Source organism: Harmonia axyridis, chromosome 5, assembly GCF_914767665.1.
Source record: "Harmonia axyridis chromosome 5, icHarAxyr1.1, whole genome shotgun sequence".
NCBI lineage: Eukaryota > Metazoa > Arthropoda > Insecta > Coleoptera > Coccinellidae > Harmonia > Harmonia axyridis.
Window position 1 is genome coordinate 42498454 of NC_059505.1, and position 25984 is coordinate 42524437.

Here is a 25984-nt window from a genome sequence, read left to right on the forward strand (position 1 = left end):
CATCAGAATCATTATGATTAATTCGTTCATTGTAGGTATCTCCATGAAATCGATTTACCATTTTTATTTAACATTTCATTATTGATATAAATATCTACTTACCTCAAATGCTTACTTCTTCACTGATGTAGAAATTCTGAGAAATTTCAAATGTGTTGAGATTCTTTCAAAATAAAAAACACAAAGGATGTTTAGTGTTTGCAACTATTGATTCGCTTAGAACACTTCTGTTCTTTTCAAAAAATTTACTGAATGAAGTTATAATGTTTCAACAGAATGGAGTATGTATTACTTTCATAAAACAAGGAGATTCAGAGTCTTAGAAAAATAGGTAAATAGATAATTTGACAAATGAATAAATTCATAAGAAATGATGTTTTGCAAGATTTTTTCTGAAATCCTTCTTTCTTTCAAAATGAACCTGTAGGTAGAAAAAAAAACAGGAGATGAACGGAAAAATTTACTTACATTTAGACATATATTACAATTTCTACATAAAGTCCGACACACTAAAATTACAATAATTTAATGCATTTTCCACATATACAATTCATGAGATTCTCTTTCATATTCAGGTATCCACAATATAATATACAGAAGATGGTTGTAGATACCCAATCTTATAATTCGAATTATAAATAGCGCAAAATTTAACTATCATCGAGTCAATCAAGTTCTGCTTCAGTCAATATATGCACATCGCCACTTTTTTATCGTTAAGTAAATATTTATCACAATATATCTATTATTTATAAATTTTTTTCAAAGTTATTCACGAGGTAACCGAACTGTTCCCTCGACTATCTTCGTACACGTTAGATTTCTTCTTCAACATCCCTATATCTTGCACATTCTCCAAGAAACTCTTATGTACAGACAAGATGTTAGCACTGTGCACTTCTTTTTTCAGCTCTTCCATGTCTCTCTTCAATTTGGCTCTTCGATTCTGGAACCAAGTGATGACCTGAGCGTTTGTTAGACCCAGACTAGAAGCTATCTCGTCTCTATCAGCTGGGCTGAGATATTTTTGGTACAGGAATCTTTTCTCGAGCTCGAAAATTTGGTGGTTTGTGAAGGCTGTCCTGGATTTTCTCTTCTTCTTTGGCTGAGGTCTGTTGTTGAAGAGGTTGAGGTTCTGTCCATCTGCAACAAGAGAGAAATTGTGAGATTTTAGTATCATCACCCTGCAAGAAGCTGAGGAGAGAATGAAGTGTACGGTTCAACTGAATTTACTTCAGATTTCTTCTTGTTTTCCGTTTGATGACTCACCTGGTGAAGTTGTGTTCGAGTGTGTGAAGAATTTTTGATGGGATTGTAAATAAAACAGGCCAGATTTTCATATAGACTTTTACTTCGACAATGACTATAACGACAAATCTTGTAAATTGTTAAGCTCTTCAGCTATCAAGAAAAATATTGCAATGACCCGTCGATAGACGAAAAATAAATATTGCCTACAATTCAATAATATAATACAAGTGTTATAAATACATCGATCTCCAATTCAACCTTAAAATTAGCTTTTTACAATTTGTACAAAGGTTTTGAGTACGTTTGTGAGATTTCTACAATCTTTTTAGAGTTCCACAAGACACTTACAATTTATACTACAGTTATCACTGGTTTGTGAGCACTCAAGAAAGTCTTCGACACTTTCGCACATCTGCATCTTCATTTACCGGGAGACACAACCAAATTTTTCGGACAGTCTTCCTCGCATATTACAGCTTTTTTCTTCAAAATGCCCAAATCCTGAACGTTTTCCAAAAAACTTTTATGCGCGGACAACAACTTGGCGCTCTCAACGTCTTTCTTCAACTCCTCCATGTCTCTCTTCAGTTTGGCCCTACGGTTTTGGAACCAAGTTATGACCTGAGCGTTGGTTAGGCCGAGACTAGACGCTATTTCGTCCCTGTCGGCCGGACTGAGATATTTTTGGTACAGGAATCTTTTCTCGAGCTCGAAAATTTGGTGGTTTGTGAAGGCTGTCCTAGATTTTCTCTTCTTCTTTGGTTGCTGTCTGTTGTTGAAGAGGTTAAGGTGGTTCTGGCCATCTGTAACAAAGGAAAAGCTTCATGATATGGCTGAAGCACATTAAAATCTTGATCGGGGAGGATGTCAATCAACGATTGTCTTGTTAGGTGAGTAGGAGATCGAAATATTGGTATATCTTTTTAGGTGACGACAATATAGTCTATATTATTTTCGATAATAGTTGATACTCGCGTATTTGATATTCTACCACAATTGTTGCCTTGTGGTACTCCTGAGTATGTCTTAGATTCTTACGTTGTTCTAGTATACCTACCTTATTGATAACGATTTTCGCGTATCATCTCATAGTGTTATTTATACATGGTGTCAATTTGAAAAGGTATCATCTTTAATAACTTAACCCCCATGCAAAATGAGAAAAAGCAAAGTTCAAAACTGACCAGCCTAAGAAGAACACTTCTGTACCAGTCAATTCTAAATCCTCACGAAGCAATAGCCAAGATCTTGTGGCATTGGGGATTATTAAGCATAGGGTAGTTTCAGGACTAAAGATGAAACCGATAGCGTGCATATCAAGCTCAAGTAATATCAAGTAGTTTGATATCAAGTCAAGCAATAAATATCTAAGTCAAGCTCAAGTATATAATTTTTCACGAGCTTGATTTTCAAGTCAAGTAGATGGTTAAAATGTCAAGCTACTTGGCTTGATGAATCCCTAGACGTGGTACTGCAACGTATTTGTCTGTCATCGTTTTCGATCGTTAATGACAACCTTCCTCCTCACAATTCAATCAACATTCATTGATTTTACTCGAAATATACTAGTTCTTCTCTTAATATCATAATGAAACCTCTTATCAGAAAACCCTATGTTTACTTTCTGCCGAAAATCAGAAGGAACTAAATTGAAGCAACGCAAACAAGTAACCAAAGATACGAAACTTTCAAATGTTGCGAAAATCTCGTCGGAAGCCACTACTTGAAGCCAATCTTGAACAGCGTCAATGCACATCTGTCTAGAAGAGATTAACATCGACGTAAACACCGGTTTCCTTTGAAGACCGAAGCAATCACAACAAATAAGACATCAGAACCGTCATCATTACAACAAACACCAACATACAGATTGACATGGAGGAAACGAAGCAGCTCCTAATTTTAGAAACCGATACTCTCGCGAGAGAACGCTTCAAATCTAAAATTAATAAAGTGAGAGATGTGTAACCCATCACGTGAGCCGCCTTTGATTCGAGATATTGAATCGGAGCAGTCGGTTGACAGGAACTGTTTAAATCAACATCCATTGCTGCTTCTCATCTCGGAATGGCTTTTATTACCTCCGCATCTGACAGGACCGCTTGGATGCTGGGGCTACATGAAAGACGCCGTAGGTGAGCACTCGTAAATCATACTTCTGAAGGAAAACAATAACATTTGGAACGGTTTGAGGTGTTGGAGATTACATATTTAATATCTGCTGGCCTGCTTGAAGCGCAGGAAGGGTTTCAAGAGGTGATTTCCTTCGATGAATGTTAGTCAGGAAACTGCGAAAGATTGTTCGACTTAAGAGCCCGGAAGTTGGTTAATTACTATGTCCTGTAGAGTCCATCGTGCTAAAAATAAGAATCTGTTCGAGTCACCTATAGTTTCTGAAGATATAAACATCATTATCGAAACAGCATGAAAATTTCGTGAACCCTTGTATTTTTATACAATATATCTTAGTCTTAACAGTATTCCCTTGTATTTGTATACAAAACCTCTTGGTATGAACAGTATTCCCTTGTACTCTTATAACGGGTGTTTTTTTAGAGGTATATAACTTTAAGTTGGCATTACTGTTCAAGATGGCGACCGATTTAACTGATGTCAAGTGATTTATTCTCAGTTTGGTTTGGCAATTCATCATGAATAGACTCACGCCTGAACAACGCTTGCAAATAGTGCAATTTCATTTCGAAAATAATGGTTCTGTGCGGAATATGTATCGCGCACTACGTCCATTAGCGATGAAACGCACTTCTGGTTGAATGGCTACGTCAACAAACAAAACTGCCGCATTTGGAGTGAAGCTAATCCTCGAGTGTATGTCGAAACACCGTTACATCCAGAAAAACTGACTATTTGGTGCGCTTTATGGGCTGGTGGAATCATTGGTCCGTACTTCTTCAAAAACGATGATGGCCAGAACGTTACAGTCAATGGTGATCGGCATAGAGCCATGATTTCTAACTTTTTCATTCCTGAATTGAACAACCATGATGTCCAGGAGCTGTGGTTCCAACAAGACGGCGCAACATGTCACACAGCTCGTGCCACAATCGATTCATTAAAAGACACGTTTGGTGACCGCCTAATTTCACGTTGGACCTGTGAATTGGCCTCCAAGATCTTGTGATTTAACACCGCTAGACTACTTTCTGTGGGGATATGTAAAGTCATTGGTCTATGCGGATAAGCCACAAACCCTTGACCATTTGGAAGACAACATTCGCCGTGTTATTGCCGATATACGGCCACAAATGTTGGAAAAAGTAATCGAAAATTGGACGTCCAGATTGGACTACATCCGAGCCAGCCGTGGCGGTCATATGCCAGAAATCATATTTAAAATGTAATGCCACAAGATTATCTTGCGGATAAATAAAATTCATGTCAATCGAATAATCCATCGTTGTTTTATTGCAATTTAAAGTTCTATAGCTCTAAAAAAACACCTTTCACAAAAAAAAATCAATCAATTCGCCTATTATTCATAGCCGTCCGAAAACTGAATCGAAAGCTGCCTGTAATAATCCATCAAAACAGCCCAAGCATTCCCTACGCAATAACACTCGGAATCTGAGCTGCAAAACTGGCAATTATCACGAGCAATTTGCCAGCAATGGGGGTGACATCGGGAACACTCGATGGCTGTCTGCGTACGTGTTGACATAATACGTATTAATGACGTGGACTGTGGGGTCGAAAACAGGAATGTGCATCCAATAAAGAGATGGCTAATGTAGCGACAAGAAGGGACGATCGAAGCCGGTGACTTTTTATTAATATCTGGCGAATTCATTTGTTTTTCCGCTAGATGAACTCCACGTTATGCCTGCAGGTGGATCCTGGAAGGAGAATGGGACGATTGGAGCATAGACGTGTCGAATTTGGCGATACGATTTAGGATATGTTCATTGGGGAAGTTTATCGAGAGGGAAATTAGTGTTTAATAAGTCTTAGGGTTCATTTTGGTGATGCTTGAAGTTATAAACTGCAGGAACGATATGTTGCAATGAATTACCCTAGGTTAGATTAGGTGTAGGGGTCCACAACGGCTACCAGTAGAGATTCATGGCTTGGCTTCAGCTTGACTTGATTTCAAGTCAATTGACTCTTTATCATCTATTCCAGAAACATCTTGAAAGGAACTTCTTCTTGTATTTTAAAAAAGCAGGTACCTCAGCTACCGAAAGATACCCCAGATACCTACAGAAAAGTATCTCAGATAACTTACCTGTTACTCAACAATTAACATACTTCAAAAGCTTCATTTAATTTCTTATCGAGTATCTAATAGAATAAGTAAAGTAAGTATTTAAGATTAGTTTTGAAAAAGAGTAACCAGACACTCAAAATAACTTCAGATACTCTTCCAGGAAAAAAGTGTTAACATATAACTAGATACTTTTCAAAATACCTTCCACAGCTCTGGTTTTAAGTTTGATGCAACAAAATGCGAAATGTTATTCAAAGATTTCCTCAATTTTTCTTCTGCGTTTGCGTACCTATTTAGATTCCAGCTTTGCGCAACACCTTGCCGTTCAGCTTGACATCACAGCAATTTTTTTATAGATCATAGAGAAGATTTCAAGTTGAATACCCACCTCCTTTATAGCCCCCTTGCAAAATCGAAAAACCAAGTTGGGGGTGGAGATCCCCAGTGATATTGTGTGGAGCGGGAGGTATATCTAAATCACCAATTATGGCGGTGGCGTTCTTCTTTGGTCGAGAGGCCATTTTGTTGCTCGAACAACGAAAATCCACTTTCACAGTCGAGCTGTTTTTATTGCAGAAACATTTACGACCCAGTTTGCTTTCGTATGGGGGAATTTATTTCCGGGCGAGGCTGTTTGTTGGCAACACTTAGCCGACAATTCGATTAGGCGACGTTTAGTCAGGTGGCGAGGGATATACACGCCGGTGACGCTGAGCAGAGGCGTATCTAGTGTGAACGGCCTAAAGGAGAATCATACAAGAACTTAGGTGTTTCGTCGAATTGAAAAAATCCATCCAAAATGAAAATGAACACACTTTTGCTGTTGAAAACGATAGCCTAAAGGCTGTGCTTTGTGATGACAGCCAAGTCTTTATGTTCTTTACTAGTGCCTTCGTCTGTTAGTAGCTTTTTCTATTCATCAGGTTCCTCGAAATAGTAGTAGATCAGGATCTACTACTATGATCAACACATGGTTTTCTGACGTAGATCCTTACCACAAAGATGTTCTTGATGAAAGAGTGTCTTAGTATAAGATGCTCCTCGATTCTCTGAGACTTCTTCTTTTGTATCACTCTTTCTTCGTGACATCGTTTGATTTTTGTTCCAGTTTTTCTCTCGTTTACCTTTCACGTGCATCTTTACCAGAATAATCCTAAATGAAAATGAAATTGTGTAAACGCACTTTTGTAATGAGCGTATATCTGTTCCAGATTCCTCATTATGGTCTAAATGTTGGGAGTTGTGTTGTGACAGTCAAGTCAAGTCATTTACCTGTGATTTCGTCTGTAAGTAGCTTCTGAAATTCATCAGATTCTATAAAAAAGAAGGTTCTAGACTCCCTCTTGGTATTCTGCTGTTGATACTTGTCTCAAAGATATCTTTGATGAAAGTGTCTTGTAGTTTGAGGTGCTCCTTAGTTTTCCAATCTCTTAGATTTTGTCATTGGTCCTTATTTTTATCTATCATGATTCACTCTTTCTTCGTGATATCTTCATTTGTGTTACTTTTAATCCTTCTATCTCATTGACCTTTAACGTTGATGCATCACATCTTCACAAGAGTAAACCTTGATGGAAGATTTTCTAGTACTCATGAAGTCAAGTCGATTGACCTTCTTCTTGAAGAGATATTAACTAGTGTGCAATTTGAAACCTAAGTCTCTAATTCTACGACCAGAACAAAAAATAATGGCGATCATCATAAAAACTTATTACATTTCTCAGTAATCATTGCAGCAATCACTTGACACAGTCAAGACAAGTTATATCGATTGACATTTCCCGATAAACAAAGAGTTTTACGAGACCACGCAGAGTACTCTTTTCGCATAATCCAACGCAATTGAATTGTATTCAATTAGTACTCTAATTTATGCAAGCTGGCAGACCTTGTAATAGGCAAACGTACCGAGTCAATAAACACAAGACGAGTTCAGCTATATTCAACAAAGGCATCTACTTTGCATGAGCGCGTTTGGTCTTTCTTGTGCTTCTCGTAGGCGTTTGTAACTAGACTTGGGCAGTTCTCCAACGAACTAGTTGATAGAGAAATTATTTAGTTTGAATTGTCTACTTCGGTTCTTTCCTGTCTTTGCATAAACTTGTTGATATTCAAATTACAGCGTTAGGACCAATTAAACATTTATACATAATTTGTTGAATCAACTGTAAGTTATTTCTATTTTTTCCTCTGTAGCCTTGGGAAAGACTGAAAATATAGATGAAACGTTGGCTAAGTCCAAATTGATCTCATGATTTCTACGGTCCTAACCCTGAACTTCTTAGTAAGTTTTAGAACTCAGTTCTCATCGGAGCTTATAAAAGATTGTCATTTAGTGATTTGGTGTTCAAAATCTTTATCAACTCAAGTTTTCACGCCACACTGACTACGGTTAGTATTTTTAACGCATCGGAAAATACTGTTACCGAAATTTCATCGATAAAACTCATTCAGACCGGAAAACCTGAATATGCATAGCAAACGTCGATTTTTTTTATTCGAATCGGTATCGACTGTTTAATTTGTCAACCACAATTATGGATTCACGGACAATTAAAGGCTTGGTTATGGACTGTAAAGATTTGGCTAATGTTCCATGGTTCTCCGCAAGTGAAACTGCATTGGTACAAGACGTCGCCTGTGAAGGAGCGCCTCAGGGTTCAGTTTCGCAACTGAAGAATTCATTTTATGGTGTATTTTTTGATCGATCGTTCTCCGCTGGTATTATGAGATAAGGTTTAATTCGCTGATGAAAAATTCGTATACTCAAGTTTGATTTTGTCCATGCATCCAGCGAGCTACCCGATAACTTTTGCATGAATGGAGCTAGAAATAAAAAAAAATGGAATTTAAAGTGTAAGTTCGTATCTTGGACTCCGCGTTCAAAATCGCTTATGGATCGAAAAACTACGGTAATAATTTGGCTATATTGGCTATATCGATAAGAATTGACAGTTTGAGTGATACCTTATTCATTTTCAAAGAATCTACCAGACCAAATCACTCTACCAGACCAAATTGTACACCATACAATTACTTTTTGTGGATGTTAAGGTCTCTCAGAAGTTACAGGAGGATTTCATAAGCGACAATTGTGATTGTTTACATAGCCGCCAAGTGAAAAATGTGCTTCCTCGCTGAAGAAAATTCTATGCGAAAAATCATCATCGAAATGTTGTTGTTGAAGCAACCATTCGGCATATGTTCTACGCATTCAATGGTCATCTGGCTTTAGTTCTTGTGATGATTGAGCCTTATGGGGATGGAGCTACAAATCCAGATGCAAAATACGCCACAGCACACCGTAAGAGAGGCCCAAATTTTGGGCGTCTCGAGGAATAGACAAATTTGGATCTTTCAACTGCAGCAACAATATTTTCGGTCGAGGGTGCATTTTGATGATGTTAAAACCTGAAGACATCTATTCTTCTCGAATTTTTACACTGTCTTACCAATTGTAAGCTCAAATGAATGATAACGTCGACCATAATCTGCTCGTAATGCACGAATTCCATTATTTTTGCAGCGAGTTTTAACAATTTTCTCAAGTTCAGCAGTGGATAAACGATTCATATTGTTGAATGAAGCTTCAGATGACAGTTCTGTTTGACGTATGTCATTGAAACAGGGACCACGACATGGATAACCCTTGTATAACCAGCAAGAAACTTAAGAGTCGATCCAACAACCACACCTCCTTGTAGGTTCTCGACCTCAGCTCCTCCCGTTATAAGAACAAAATGGAATGTACACAAAACATGGGAAGGAGCAGAATTCCAGCTTCACGTCCCGAAATTTACGATGTCACACGAGGGTCTTCACGCTCTCCCGGAGGCCCGGAATCCTCATTCTCTCATCAGAACTAAATCGGGTGGAAAATAGAGAACGGGGGAGAGAGGGGGTATTTATTGCTACAGTGTCAACCCCTTGTAGAGTTATTGTTAGCGCGTTGGCTCATCCCCCATATCTCCCTCCCTTACCTCCTTGGGACAGCCGCAGTTGGTCTGTGGAAAGTGTTTTCTTCGCGTCCTTTTCCAGATTGGGGTGTACGGATGCCACATTGTCGTTTTAACGAAATAAGTGAATTAATGGATCGAAGGATCACCCTCAATGATGAGCACGGGTTGGATTTACCCTTTGGAATCTTATAAAGAATGTTTTTTTTTAGAGCTATAGAACTTTAAATTGCAATAAAACAACGATGGATTATTCGAATGACATTAATTTTATTCATCCGCAAGATAATCTTGTGGCATTACATTTTAAATATGATTTCTGGCATATGACCGCCACGACTGGCTCGGATGTAGTCCAATCTGGACGTCCAATTTTCGATGACTTTTTCCAACATTTGTGGCCGTATATCGGCAATAACACGGTGAATGTTGTCTTCCAAATGGTCAAGGGTTTGTGGCTAATCCGCATAGACCAATGACTTCACATAACCCCACAGACAGTAGTCTAGCGGTGTTAAATCACAAGATCTTGGAGGCCAATTCACAGGTCCAAAACGTGAAATTAGGCGGTCACCTAACGTGTCTTTCAATAAATCGATTGAGGCACGAGCTGTGTGACATGTTGCGCCATCTTGTTGGAACCATAGCTCCTGGACATCATGGCTGTTCAATTCAGGAATGAAAAAGTTAGTAATCATGGCTCTATACCGATCACCATTGACTGTAACGTTCTGGCCATCATCGTTTTTGAAGAAGTACGGACCAATGATTCCACCAGCCCATAAAGCGCACCAAACAGTCAGTTTTTCTGGATGTAACGGTGTTTCGACATACAATAGAGAAATAGCTTCACTCCAAATGCAGCAGTTTCGTTTGTTGACGTAGCAATACAACCAGAAGTGAGCTTCATCGCTAAACAAAATAAAAAAGACGTAGTGCGCGATATGTATTCCGCACAGAACCATTATTTTCGAAATAAAATTGCACTATTTGCAAGCGTTGTTCAGGCGTGAGTCTGTTCATGATGAATTGCCAAACCAAACTGAGAACAAATCACTTGACGGCTGTTAAATCGGTCGTCATCTTGAACAGAAATTACAACTTAGGGCCAGTTGCACCATTTGCCTAAACATTGATTAAAATTGAAACATTGATTAATTTCTGATTTCTCTTGAGAAATCATAGAGTAATCAATGTTTAAATTTTTAATCAATGTTTAGGCAAATGGTGAAACTGGCCCTTAAAGTTGTACACCCGTTATTTGAAGAGAAGTGTAAGGAATATTGTAAGGTGTTGCTATCTTTATATCAGTTTCAAGTGATGTTTTTCCAATTTTCTCTCCAAACCTACTCGGCCTATGCAAGAAGTGGCAATCGCGCCGAAGACAAAGCCAACACGCCGTAATTTCGCTGTCCAGAAGATCGATTCTCACGTCGGTCCATCCTATAAATCAACGTTGGTAAGAAAAGCGGCCCTGTAAAACCAGAGGTGGGAAAAAAGAAGTTTATTACAATAATTTAACGTCTTTATTTGTGTGTGTGGGCCAATTTGGCCTACACCCCAGGCACCGGCAACAGAATGAGAAGGAACACTCCGCATAATTCGTGGACACGGTGCGAAATTCTAAATAGAATCAAGTTAGTAAATGCAAATGCAAGAAGTGGCCAAGAACCAGCCAAAGAGAGAGAAAGAGAGACGGTACCACGAGGTTATTAATGATATCGCAAAATCGGCCTGTTAGGTTGGCTGTCCTGTTGGTTAGTTGGATTGGTAGTAACTGGCAGGTGTGACTAATGCGGGTTCTTTGTGGTCAGTTGCCGACACTGGACCAGATGGATGTTGGTGGGCGTCGGCGGTACCACGGCGGTACCGCCGATCTGGGCCGCTGGGTCCTAGTGCTGGTCTCACCTACAGCGACGAAGTCCGACACAATGTTTTAAACTGTAATCCTGCACTTGATATTAAATTTTTTGGAGGAATTCTTCGGATGTTTTGATCCATTAACAACTGTCGGCCTGATCGGTTGGAGGTACCTCGAGGTGTTCGAAGGATGTTGATTCGTCACGATATTGGAGAAGAAAAAGAACGGTTTGGCTGTGGAGAATCTGCGCTTGACCCAAATGGCGATTAGAATTTGGTTATCTTAGTTTCTTGACCGATAATTCGAAAAAAGCACTAGAGCGATTTAATAAGTTCATTTCTTGGTTTTTAATTGATATTCAATATTCTTGTACTTTTGGATTTCTTCGTGCTCGTCTGCATCTTTATTTCACAAAGGCCCATCTTAACAAGAAAGGAAAAGTGGTCTTAAATAAATGGCATAGTTATATCAGGTGTACAACTTTGCTTCCGCCGTTTTGGAATAGGTAGCTGTAGTGGTAAGTGGTAGACGAAATGAATAGATCGTAGATGTCATACAATAAGCTTGGGTATTTGTAAACATAACGCCATCGAAATATTAGTCGATTTGTGTCTGCATCATCTGCAACAGTTATTCTCGATTAAATATGTCAGCTTACGAGTCAAATTCTCGGAATTTGCGGGAAGTTTTAATATTCTGCTTTAATATGAAGCACTTTGCGGCTGAGGCTCCTCAAATGCTCTCAAATATCTATGGTGAGGACGCTATTAGTGACAGAACAAGCCGACAGTGGTTTTAACGCTTCTAGAACGGTGATTTTGACGTCGAAGACCAGGTGGAAGAGAGAAGGTTTTCGAAGATGCAGAATTGGAGGCATTATTTGATCAAGACTCGTGTCAAACGCAACAAGAATTGGCAGGATCATTTGAAGTGATGCAACAAGCCATTTCAAAACGCCTGAAAGTCATGGAAATGATTCAGGAACAAGAAAATTGAGTGCCGTACGAGTTGAAGCCGAGAGATGTTGAACAGCTGCTTGCAAGGCAAATACAGAAGACATTTCTGCATTGCATTGTGACTGGAGACAAAAAATGGGTTCATTACGATAATCCCAAGCGCAGAAAATCAGGGGGATATCCCGGTTATGCTTCTACGTCGACGGCCAAACCGAATATTCACGGTTCTAAACTCATGCTCAGTGTTTGGTGGGACCAGCTCGGCGTAGTGTATTATGAAAGTCATATCAAGAAGTAAAAAATTGGATCGATTCGTGGATCGCTTCAAAAGATGACCAGTTTTTCATCGCGGGATTCGTACTCTGGCCGAAAGATGGAAGAATGTAGTGGCCAGCGATGGACAATACTTTGAATCCTAAATGAATAACTAGTTTTTCACAATAAAGATTTGAATTTAGGAAAGAAACGGTGGAAGCAAAGTTGTACGCCTATGTAACAAATCCTAAATTCAAAACAACGACTGCTAGGTTCACTTGTATACATCTCCAGAAAGTCAAACCATCAACTATAAAAATTTCAATAGAACCATCATTATAATTGATGACAAATTTTTAAAGGGTGCCAAAATACAGTTTCCTGCAAGCTTATGACACCTTCCAAACCAAAAATTATGAGATTTCTCCACTTCCTTCATCATCAGGATCTTGCCACCTAAGAAGATCTCAATATAGGGATAGAATTTCCTCATTCATTGACTAACGTATCGACAGGTCAACCCATGTTTGTCGTTGTAACTTTAAAAACGGAATGAAGTTGACAGACGGTCGAAAATTTAACTAATCTCTTCCGTAAACAGAATAGGGATCTCATAAATCAAATAGTGGCGCCTAGCATGTGTCTACAGATTTTTGTGAATGGGGACATTTGATCTGGGAGAATATGGGTCTTCACTCTTCAGACCATGGAAGTTGAATGTGTTTTAACGAGAAATAGAATTCTATAAAAAGATTATTTAATAATCTAAATTCGATAATAACTATCATTGCTAATAATGCATGAAAAAGAATTTCAAATAAAAAAATATTGGCAAAATCATATATTAGACATTCAACAACGATTCTTATTGATTTGATGGAAAAATTAATAATGAAATATGCAAATGATGCACTGAAATTTCCACTAATTCAAACCTATTCGATTAAAAACTTAGGTTGATGCCTCAGAGTAATAAACGTAGATATAGGGGGTATTTATGTCATTTTCAGTAAGCAAATTTTGTCCCCAACATGAACTATCAAATGTGCCATGAAGCGCGCGGAAATGGAAACATATCGTTGATACGAAATTTCACTCGATTCGCGAGTTTCTCCACATGAAATGCACTTCTTATGTCCCATAATGATTCAACGTTTCATATTACCTCAAAATATATTGAAATAAATACCTTAATATATCAGAAATTCAGAAAACAAACTTCAAGCGCGCCAAACGACGTGAAACAACCGATGACACTAGGAGAGCAAAAATTGCCAAACCTTGGATTTCAGCAGGTAGATACAGAAAATAATAAATATTCTGCTTGTTATAAATTCGACAATTAGTAAAAATATCGTATTCCAAATATTCAAATTGGCATATTTAATCGGAAATCACTCAATTAAATATATTTCATTCAATATAATATACATTCATAACGATATAGTAAAATTGTGGAATTGAAAATATATCACAATCCGACAACGTGATCTAACCATGTTGGGGACATGCAAAAATTGCGTATACACCCTCTCTCTATCTATGTTTATTATTTTATGGTTGATGCCAATTTGAAGTAGTGAGTTTTGACCCTTTGCTTTTAATGTTTGATATACGATTTCGACATTTTCTACAATAAAATAGATATGAAAGCTATCATTTTCTCCAAAGAAATGTCATTGGAAACATTAAATTTTTCTTTCAAACAGTATCAACTTTCAAACTATAGTGATAATGTAAAGAATCAAAGTCACAATGAAATACTACTAAATGATACTTTCAATGAATTAATTACTTACACCAAACAGATCCTCATAAAAGAAACGATTCATGCGAATTCAAAAATGACTTTCCATGTAGGTACCCAAAAAATTACTGAATAATTTGATACAAGGAAAGTTTAAATTCTTAACAGATGCTTATAGAGACAAACATATTATCTTCCAATCAAACCTAGATGTGTTCATTATATACAAGTTGTTCTAACCAGAAAAGTTCTGAATACACAGAACTTCTATCTAATTTCAATATTTTATGACCTGTACGTTTATTTCTCGGTAGAATTTACAAGATGTAGGTAGGATGTCGGATGCCGACAAAAGTTTAAGAAGCACGTAAACGTAAGTTCTTCAACGGCAGACAAACTCAAGCCTAATAATTATTGTAATATAACACTCTCCCTTCTGACATAGTTGTTATCCTCTGGTTAGATATTACTTACTAATTGCGATATGATTATTTCGATATGAGCAGGTCCGGAATAAACATTTTTCGATCTCTAATAATACAATGTGTCCGTAAAGTATGGAACAAATTTATTTCTAGCTAAACAGACAATTTTAAGAAACAATCCTGAAGCACGTCGATTTTTTATTTTGTTTTACCGTATTTTAAAATATTAATCTAATATACAGGGTGAATTACTTTCGAGTAATGACGTCACCGTAATTTTTTTTAAATGGAACACCCCCATTTTGTCTCAATTTTCCGATTGAATATATAATAAAATATATCACATGTTGATTCCAATTGGCACAGGGTGGACAAAAAACACAATAGTTTTGTGTGTGCTCATAAAGTAAAGCGTAACATTCTTTATTGAGTAAATTAACAATATTATCAAAAATGCTTATTGTCAAGCTGCAATTGGTTTGAATGTAACACCCTGTAGATTATTAAAAATGTGTAAAAATAAGAAATAATTTCTTTTATATTCTGTCTGCTAGACCACAAGTACCAAACATTTTTGGAAACAGCTCATTTTTATTAATCTAAAAATGTAACAAACTACAGGGTGTTACATTCAAACCAATTGCCGCTAGACAATGAGTATTTTTGATAATATTGTTAATTCAACTGATAAAGAATGTTAAGCATTACTTTATGAGCACACACAAAACTATTGTATCTTTGTGCACCCGGTACCAATTGGAATCAACATGTGATACATTTTTGGAATCAGCTCAGCTAGAGTAATCGGAAAATTGAGACAAAATGGGGGTGTTCCATTTAAAAAAATGACGGTGACGTCATTACTCGAAAGTAATTCACCCTGTATTTTAGATTATTATTTTAAAATACGGTAAATTAAAATCAAAAATCGACGTGTTGCAGGATTATTTCTTAAAATGGCTTAGCTTAAAATGAATTTGTTCCATACTTTACGGACACAGTGTATACTCGTATGTAAGTAATTTCTGTAGAATATTGAATAAAAGTTTAAGTTTTTCATTTCAGTATCTTCGAACATTTAGCGATGATGGTCATTCTCTGGAATCCAGAGAACAAGATTTTTTTTCGAAATAATTGTAATTAATTAAGTACATGACATTGGACAAATGTTCACGCCTAAGTCACAATGACAATAAATGATAATTACCTACAATAAAAGATCGGCATTCTGATTTATTACATAGCAAATTGAACATCCCACACAAGTTTGTTATGTTATATTGTTGTTTTTTCCATCAGTTTTGTATTACATCGATGTTTAATCATCCACCTTTGTTTTATTATTTGTCGTTTACGGAGGTAAAATGTGATTGAACGATTTGATTAACTTGGATCGAAGTTTTAAGTACTGAAGGATTTTCCAATAAGAGGTTTCATTTCAATATTAAAAAAAAGAGTATATTTTAGGAAAAATAAATTTTTATAAAATTTTCCATGACCAATTCGCACATTTGCGGCTGTATGTCCTCAATAACTTCAAGAATTCCATCTTGAATCGATTGTGTAGCATTCACATATACCTCATCTTTCACGTGGCTCCAAAGAAAAAAGTCTAAGGGTGTTAAATAACACGATCTAGGTGGCCAATTGTGATCATCTCTTCGAGAAGTAACACGACCAGCGAGAAATTTCTAGATACTGTTTTCGAAGCCTATTCCGGCCCTGTCCGAACTAAAACAGGTCCAAATCGGTCCTTATTTGTTCGTCAAGATGTTCCCTTCAAACTTTACAAATTGGATATGCGATATGTTCGACCTTCTTGATATTCAGAACGAATTTGATACGAGAATATCGATGTTAATACTTACTGTAAGTAATCGCATTACATGCAACGTTTCGACCCTCGTTAAGGCGAGGTATCTTCACCAATTTAGTGAGATTCGACCCCATACGTGAAGGCCCTACCTCAACTATTATATATATAGTTTGCACCGATCGGGCTAACCAAATCTATCTATATAATAGACATGAAAGATTACAAACAAAAATATCATCAATGAAAAGGGTTGGTGTAGAATAGTTATTTATAATACGAGTGCCGAAGGCATTGATATTCTTCCACGAGTTCAAAATTCAAAAACGAGCCACGAAGTGGCGAGTTTTTGAATGAACGAGTGGTAGAATGAGCCTTCTGTACGAGTATTATACATTATTTTCTCTAATTCATTGCATTCTTATTGAAATTAATGAAATATATCCATAAATATCATTTAGTGATTTTTGGCTTGAAAAATGTTGGTTGGCAGAACTGATTTCATTAAGGCAAATTGATGAATTGACAGATAAAGCCGTGGCGGAAAGTTCGGAGTACCAACATATAATAATAAAATATAACCATGAAAACTGTGCGTTTCTGATATATTCTAGCACGATTCTGTTCTACAAGATGTGGAAGAATGAACGGAATAACCACAGAATTAGAGAAAAGCTATTCAATGTTAAAGCTTCTAATTTAGTGGACAAATTCATTACCTGATGGAATAATTGTGAAATTAATGAAACTATGGAAATTTTCTAGCTCAAAAGTTGAAAGGTTTAGAAAATATGATTATAAAATAAGCTTTATAGAATCACTTATTCTGAAACACCGATAACGTAAAACCCAGAAAATCCCCCATGAACAAATAAAAATATCTTTATTTTCTGTTTATTACCAACACATTTCGAAAGAATACATTATAAAGCTGGGAGAATTGCAACGTCTAGATCTGAAAGGTTCCGTCGACGTTTTGAAAGCGATTAATTCAATAACGTTATGGAATTAACCTAAAATAGACCAGTAATTAATAATTGTGTACCGCCTCATCATGAGTGAAATTGGTGTGAACATATTTCTTCTTACAGCCACTCTATTCCTGGACCAGGCGCGTTCTGTAGAGCGAGAGATTATTCATTTCAAATGGCCAGAAAATTTCGAGTTAAATCACTTTCGTTCTGAGAATAGAGAGGAGCATTCTTTTTACGAGCTTCAACTATGGTTTGTAGGCACTTATGAGCGTTGTGACGCCTTCGTATTGTCTGAAAAAAATAAGTCAGGTGCTTTTGAGCGCTCATTCGTATATAAAGGATGTTTTTTTTTAGAGCTATAGAACTTTAAATTGCAATAAAACAGCGATGGATTATTCGATTGACATGAATTTTATTTATCCGCAAGATAATCTTGTGGCATTACATTTTAAATATGATTTCTGGCATATAACCGCCACGGCTGGCTCGGATGTAGTCCAATCTGGACGTCCAATTTTCGATGACTTTTTCCAACATTTGTGGCCGTATATCGGCAATAACATGGCGAATGTTGTCTTCCAAATGGCCAAGGGTTTGTGGCTTATCCGCATAGACCAATGACTTTACATAGCCCCACAGAAAGTAGTCTAGCGGTGTTAAATCACCAGATCTTGGAGGCCAACTCACAGGTACAAAACGTGAAATTAGGCGGTCACCAAACGTGTCTTTCAATAAATCGATTGTGGCACGAGCTGTGTGACATGTTGCGCCGTCTTGTTGGAACCCCAGCTCCTGGACATCATGGTTGTTCAATTCAGGAATGAAAAAGTTAGTAATCATGGCTCTATACCGATCACCATTTACTGTAACGTTCTGGCCATCATCGTTTTTGAAGAAGTACGGCCAATGATTCCAACAGCCGATGAAGCGCACCAAACAGTCAGTTTTCTGGATGTAACGGTGTTCCGACACTTGAGGATTAGCTCCACTCCAAATGCGGCAGTTTTGTTTGTTGACATAGCCATTCAACCAGAAGTACGCTAAACAAAGTTCGCTTATGAAAATCGGGAACAACGGCAATCTCATTTTGGGCCCATTTGCAAGCGTTGTTCAGGCATGAGTCTATTCATGATAAATTGCCAAACCAAACTGATAATAAATCACTTAACAACTGTTGAAGCGGTCGCCATCTTGAACAGTAATGCCAACTTAAAGTTATATACCTCAAAAAAAACACCCTTTATTTCATTCAATATAATATACATTCATAACCTATAATAAACTCTATTCTATTCTATTCTATTATTATAACGATATAGTAAAATTGTGGATTTGAAAATATATCACAATCCGTCAACGTTATCTAACCATGTTGGGGATATGTAAAAATTGCGTATACTCTCGATCTATGTTTATTACTCAATGGTTGAATCTTTTCGTTTGAGACCATTCATGGCTCTAAATTCGAAAATTATATAACTTTCTGATCGCACAAATACCTAGATTGCTTGATGTGACTTAAAAAACTTACTACGTTGCCAGATGTATCTAATGTAAGATTTTTTCCGGAAACCTAATATTTACAAAAATGCGACGTTGCCACATGTGCAAAAAATTCTGAAATTCCAGTACGACTTCCGGATCGAAATCCATTTCGAATCGGAATAGAACGCGGTCCACTTCAAAGACAGATACGCCGCAGTTCTTGCAGGATTTAATTGATCGAGAGATAACTAACCTACAGCGTTGATTTCTCAGAGGATTATCTACCGCAGCAGAGCAAAAAGGTTGATTTGGTTTACACATGAATTAATTTCGATAAACTTTTCCTATATACATTCGTAGCCACCTGGTTTTACCGCAAATTGTTATTGTAACTGCAAGTACGTGCCTTTCTAACGAACACTTTCCAATTATCGGTATGTTTTTAGGAAAATTGACGATACCGCAGACACAGAACAGTTCATATTTTACCGCGTCTCGGTTTTATAGAGTCAGGTCTTGAGATTTGAGGACGTTACGAAACGTGGCAGTCGACTGTGAGAAGAAAATATTGAGATATTTCACTTGTTGAAATAAAACACATTCCCAGCAAAGTTGGGAACACTTTTTGGCACTATTGAACACAAATGAATAGAAAAATGTCAAAAAATAATACACATAGAGTAATAAACATAGATAGAGGGAGTATACGCAATTTTTACATGTCCCCAACATGGTTAGATCATGTTGTCGGATTGTGATATATTTTCAAATCCACAATTTTACCATATCGTTATGAATGTATATTATATTGAATGAAATATATTTATTTGAGTGATTACCGATTAAATATGCAAATTTGAATATTTGGAATCTGATATTTTTCCTGATTGTCGAATTTATAATAAGCAGAATATTTATTACTTTCTGTATCTACCTTCTTAAATACAAGGTTTGACAACTTTTGCTCTCCTAGTGTCATCGGTTGTTTCACGTCGTTTGGCGCGCTTGAAATTTGTTTTCCAAATTTCTGATATATTTAGGTATTTATTTCGATATATTTTGAGTAAATATGAAACTTTGATCCACTATGGGACATAAAAAGTGCGTTCTTTGTGGAGAAACTCGCGAATTGAGTGAAATATCATACCACTGATATGTTTTCATTTCCGCGCGCTTCATGTCAATGTTGATAGTTCATGTTGGGGACAAAATTTGCTTAATGAAGATGACATATGCGTGTGAATAATGTAATTTTGTATGTGGCAAAAAATACCGAAGATCTACAATTGTCAACTAGCATAAAGCTTACGCACAAAATGATAAAAACCTAACAGATCAGAATGATAATTAAATTTTCAATTTTTCAAAGAACATCCTTCGATATCGCCACGCTTATTGTTTCCTCCTAGAAAAACTAATTCCAGTCAAGGTGCAAGGAAAACGGTAATCGATACCTTACCTCGGCAGGTCTGCCACCGTCGAAAAAATCGACGTGAATACATTAAAGCCTGGACAAGAACAAAGCCGAACAAAACGCGCTCAAGGAGGTAATCTAATTAATCGAGATCAATGAGAATTGTGGAATCATGTTGCTAATGGAAAGTTCCGGTGGTTTCTTAAACGAACCCGGATGAATCGGCGTTTTCTGTCTGATTATCTTCGTTAATTAAACGGCAGCTAATTAAACTAGCCCCCTGATTAAAGCCAAAGGGTTACCTGGCCGAGGGGACCTAGTTTTTTGCTGCTACTACTTCCTATAGTTTGTGGGCACAAGAAAACGTATTTTAGACTCACTTACAACTGAAAAATTACCAGAAATTGGCCAATAAAACACTTAATTTGTATTAATTATTCAAATATAATATGTCGCATTCGATAAAGTCCAAATTTCTTCACTTCTAACGGTTCCAAAGCTCCAATGAATATGAAGACCTTTGAATTTAATGGATTCAATAATTTGACCATGATTTAGCTTGGAAAACAGTTAATTATATAAGAATTCAATGGAACATTTTACTCAAGAATGCCAGAAATTATTTTGATAGCTCAATCCATTTAATTCAACACTAGATTATTACCTGAATAGCTCGAATTGAAACCAAAAACATTCTTTGTTGAAATTTCGAATGTTTCAATGTTTAATCCAATGTTTGGTGCTCCATTTTACTCATATGAAAGATTCACTTGGCATCAGCTTGACTTGATTTCAAGTCAAGTTCAAATCAAGTAGTTGTTTTGCAATCTCAAGTCAAGTCAAATCAAGCTACTTGATTTTTAGCAGTTTTATTGTGTAGTGGAGCCACATCAATAAAAAAATGATGAAATGAGGAGGAACCTTGCAAAAAACACTTTTATTTATTAAACTTATTGTATGAAAGAACCGAAAAAATCAACTTTTTCGAAATAGAAACATGAGTTGAATCACTATCAAAACATAATAAAAAATATTTTTTTTTGATATTGAGAAACCTCCAGGCTTTGTTTGATTTCATAATGTTCCATCCATGATCTAAGACACAAGAGGCATCTTATAGATTTGTCGCCTAACTTATTGCGGGTTTTTGTAACTGTAAGAGCAGCTCTGGAAAATTGTCTTTCAACAGGAGCTGAAGATGCTGGCGTTGATAAAAAATCCTTAGCCATTTTGGTCAACTTTGGAAAGATATTTCTGAAAATACCAAAATCTACCAATAGATTTCATAGAAATGTGAGAAAACTACTATTAAAGTCAAACTGACGAATGCTTCAGTCTCTCGGCGCTCAAGGAATCCCCTTATTTAGTCTAAGCGCACACGAGATTGCAGAAATATATGCCGTGCGACGCGTGCATATCAAGCTCAAGTAATATCAAATAGCTTGATATCAAGTCAAGCAATAAATACCTAAATTCAAGTCAAGTCATGCTCAAGTATGTAATTTTTCGCGAACTTGATTTTCGAGTGTTGGTTAAAATGTCGAGCTACTTGGCTTGATGAATCCCTTGTAGTAGTAGTACATCCTGTCAAAATATTCATGCAAAACTTCTTTAGAAATTGAAGTTTTCAAAGAAAAACAGTAAAATAATCGAGATTGAAGAGAAATTGTACAAAATTCACTAATATATCGTAGAATTTATTCGGAAAATGGTTGTATCCGATTGCTTCACTTCACAATGACATAACTTAATCGAATCAACATGACACTCAATTAAAAAAAAAGGTGTAGATACACACCATATGCGATCCGAACATTTCAATCAACCCCTTCTTCTTCCATTTTTCCCAATCCCATCAACCAATCGTCATATCGGCCTGTTATGAGAAACCACCCACCGCAATCCCGCGTACATGATACAGGGTGTGTCGTTCGCCACCCGATAATTAATAATAGGAATAAATAATTTCCTGTGCGCGTGTGAAAATTGAAACAAAGCACCCCGCAGCGACCCAAACCTATAACTGTCATAAATAACAATGGGATATCGTGTATCATAAATGAAAACATGACGGTTTCACGATTGGAACACATATCAGCCCAGGGTCTTTTGGGGAATGATAATTGCGTGAAATTTGGTGAATTTCGACGATTTTTATGAAATTATAAAATTGGGAAAATTTTAGGGAAAATTCGAAAGAGATTTTTGAAATTTCAGAGAGACGATTAACTAAATAATGTCGTCAACGAATTCTTAAATTTTTCTCGGTACCTACTCACAAACAAGCACTGATTTTTATGGAAAAATTTAACAATTTCTAATATCGAAATAAGACAGTAAAAAGAAAAAAGTGCGCTGGGTTGTGAACTCGTGAAACCCGTGATCATCATGTGGTACCACTCAATCGACACCACTAAGCTATTTTATTTTATTATTTATATTATTATTTTTTATTTTATTTGATATTAATAGACAAAACGATAATTTCCATCTTAAAGCCATTCCGCTAGCCGCATCCATTTTGTGAATCAATACTGTCAATAGAAGGGCTCGAATATGTGTTCAACAAGAAGGAGGTGTTTTTGACCATTTACTCGATATTTTATAGCGCTTTATCAAATCCGTTTGTTATAAATGTTTCCTATTAATACAACTGTCTTATTTTCACCTTTACGAAAAAAAGTCAAATGAGCTTTGTTGTTGAGAATGTTATTACGAATCGAAATGCATGAAAAAATATAGGGTGATTCATTGAAAAAATATCATTTTATGAAATATTTTGACAACGCGACTGTCAATTTTTTGTTTGTTTTCGGCATCGAGAAGACCACTAAAAACGCTACTAGTTTGCCCTTTTAACCGACATCGTAGCATCAATATTAACGGCAATGGTGCCGACTTAATTTGAAACACCCTGTATACAGCCAAACACTACATCCCATCTGTATAAATTCCCGAAGGATCTCCATTCAGGTTTCTATTCCAAGAACCCGCAGACGGAACTCAGACGTGTCAACGTTCCCCGCTTTCTGTCAACACATCACACCAAAACTCAAATCTACCATAACGGACGTCCACGTAGACGCTAGGAGTAATTTTCTGTTCGTTTAGCTATCATCGCCCGTGGCCTACGAAGCTATGAAGTTATACTTAGGACTCTCCCGTTCTCCCTGGCCTCCCTCAGGAGCCACAACGCGCGGAAACGACGTAATTCGAGCCGAAGAACCAGAAAAAGGTGTTGAAGTGTTAACGGCCCGATTGAATTGACGCGTTTTGTTATAAATTGGGAGAGGAAGAAAATCCGTTTGAAAAATACTCGTTTTCCTGTTGATATCGAAAAAATGGGATACGCATACCGGAATCAAAATCTTTTTGATTCCGGTATAAGAACAATAACTTCAAACATACCGAGATCAAACGTCGGTATACCATCCTTTTGATCCGGTATGAAATGTTAATATCCACAATAACCCACATATACCGAAATCAAAAGGTGAAATATTGCTTTTTATTTCGGTATAAAACACCAATATCAACAATAATTCACATACATTGGGATTAAACGTTACTAGTTATACCATATTAAAATACAGGTACAACCAATTACCTACATACATATACCGGAATCAAACAGTGAATACCGCTTTTGGATTCTGGTATAACGTAGTTTGATTTCGGTATGAGCATTGATATTTCCAGAGGAAAATGATGCTCCAAAAATTATTTCTTTGAATACGTCCGTTCAAATTGCCATAACCCTGAAACTCTAGGCGAGACCATCTATGGGTTGGGCCAGAGGTTCACAGAAATTCGTCTGCCCTGGTGGCACCCAGGTCCAAGATATCATTTCAAACCCACAAACAGCCAATCGAGGCGAAATCACCTGTATCATTACAATGGTCTCTGACATCATCATCTTTTACGTACTCCAAGACACGCCTATGGTCTACTCCAAGACACGCCTATGGTCGATAGTTTTCGATTTTGCATGGAGATTACATATCTATTGTGGTCAGGAGTTCACATATGTCTCAATTCGATATCAAGGAAGAATATGGGATTGCAGGATTTCCCAATAGGGTCGAGGAATTTTCAAGAGCAAGAGCCAAGGCTGAACTTCAATAGTTGTCATTTATATTTCAGGTTCAGAAGAGTTAGGAAATGTTTGGAACTCAAAGTGATTTTTGTGATGATTAAAGTCCAAATAATTGTCTTTCTGAATGTGTTAGAGATGGAATAAGAAAAAAAGAGAGGGAGAAAAGGAAAGAATTCTATGAGCCCTCTGTATGATGGCAAATTTTAGCTTTTGATGCTTTTGTTGATGTTCCCAAAATGTTACTTCATAAGAAGTTGATACCTGCAGGAACCTTCAGTTGTAGTTGTAGAAAAGAACGTCGAGAATATCTTGGTACTAGAAGATTACCAATGAGGTCCAAATTACCATTCTTGATTCATTCCAAGAAAAAATTTGGAATAACCATTGTGTTGACTCAAAACCTAAGACCTGCTAAGATCAGAGCTGACATCATCCTTCTCCACGACCGGACACGCCTAGGGTAGACAATTTTCAATTTTGCATGCCAATTACGTGCCTCTTGATCGATCGAGCGCAAACATATGTCTCAATACGGTACTGTGGAGAAAAAAAAGTTAATTATTGCATTGTCGATGATGGAGACAGAGACCCACGTCGTAGATCGTTCTCATACCTTGTCATTATCCCACACATTTGGACAATATTTAATGCGATCCGAAAACAGCCTCCTATATGATTTCATTACGATTTAAATTATTTGGCGTGCTTTTTAATTATTTCAAACCGACGCGTGGTTTCAACAATGACACCGTTAATAAGGCTGTCGGCCAAGGCTCTGACGTGCATGACGCACGATATGGGTTTGGTGAGGAGATTTTCACCTTTTCCTCGAAGCGTCTGTGTCTTTATTTGGTTCCACAAAAATTAAGAACATTTCTTTATATTCATTGTCACAATTACTCAACCAAACTTAGCCATAGGGATGCTAGAGATTCAAGTCAAACTAGTTTGATTTTACTCACAAACTTGACTTGACTTGAAAATCAAACTTTTCATGTAAAAAAGTTTGACTTGACTTGATTTCTCTATCTTTATGGTTTGTCTTGAAATCAAACTTACTCATTACTTAGCCATAGAGATGCATTCAAGTCAAACTAGTAGGATTTTACTCATAAACTTGACTTGACTTAAAAATCAAACTTTTTATGTAAAAAAGTTTGACTTGACTTGATTTCTCGATCTTTATGGTTTGTCTTGAAATAATACATACTCAATACTTAGCCATGGAGATGCATTCAAGTCAAACTAGTTTGATTTTACTCACAAACTTGACTTGACTTGAAAATCAATTTTTTTATTTAAAAAAGTTTGACTTGACTTGATTTCTCTATCTTTAGGTTTGTTAGTAGTCAATCTCAAAAATTCAGGACAAGCTTGTGCAACTCTACTTAGGCATATCGAATAAAAACGTATAGGTATTACAATTATTTGAGGTGATGCCTCTATTATTAGAGTAGTTGGTAAATACTGACACAGATGAAGCAGACATTTGATTGTCTTATGAACGTCACTTTTGACAAGTAGGT

The 25984-nt window shown here is 36.7% G+C and overlaps 1 protein-coding gene across 2 annotated transcripts in view; it reads right to left on the reverse strand.

The window, feature by feature from the left end:
• Positions 1–447: 447 nt before the first annotated feature.
• Positions 448–25984, reverse strand: part of LOC123680996 (homeobox protein Hox-D10a-like) — a 63389-nt gene continuing 37852 nt past the window's right edge. The window contains exon 2 of one of the 2 annotated variants that reach the window (XM_045619150.1): positions 448–1143. In XM_045619150.1, the coding sequence (XP_045475106.1) occupies positions 773–1143 (371 nt within the window). In that variant the 3' untranslated portion in view covers positions 448–772. Of the gene's footprint in view, positions 1144–1333; positions 2055–25984 lie in introns of those variants that run through there. The other variant, XM_045619149.1, reaches the window with a different exon arrangement.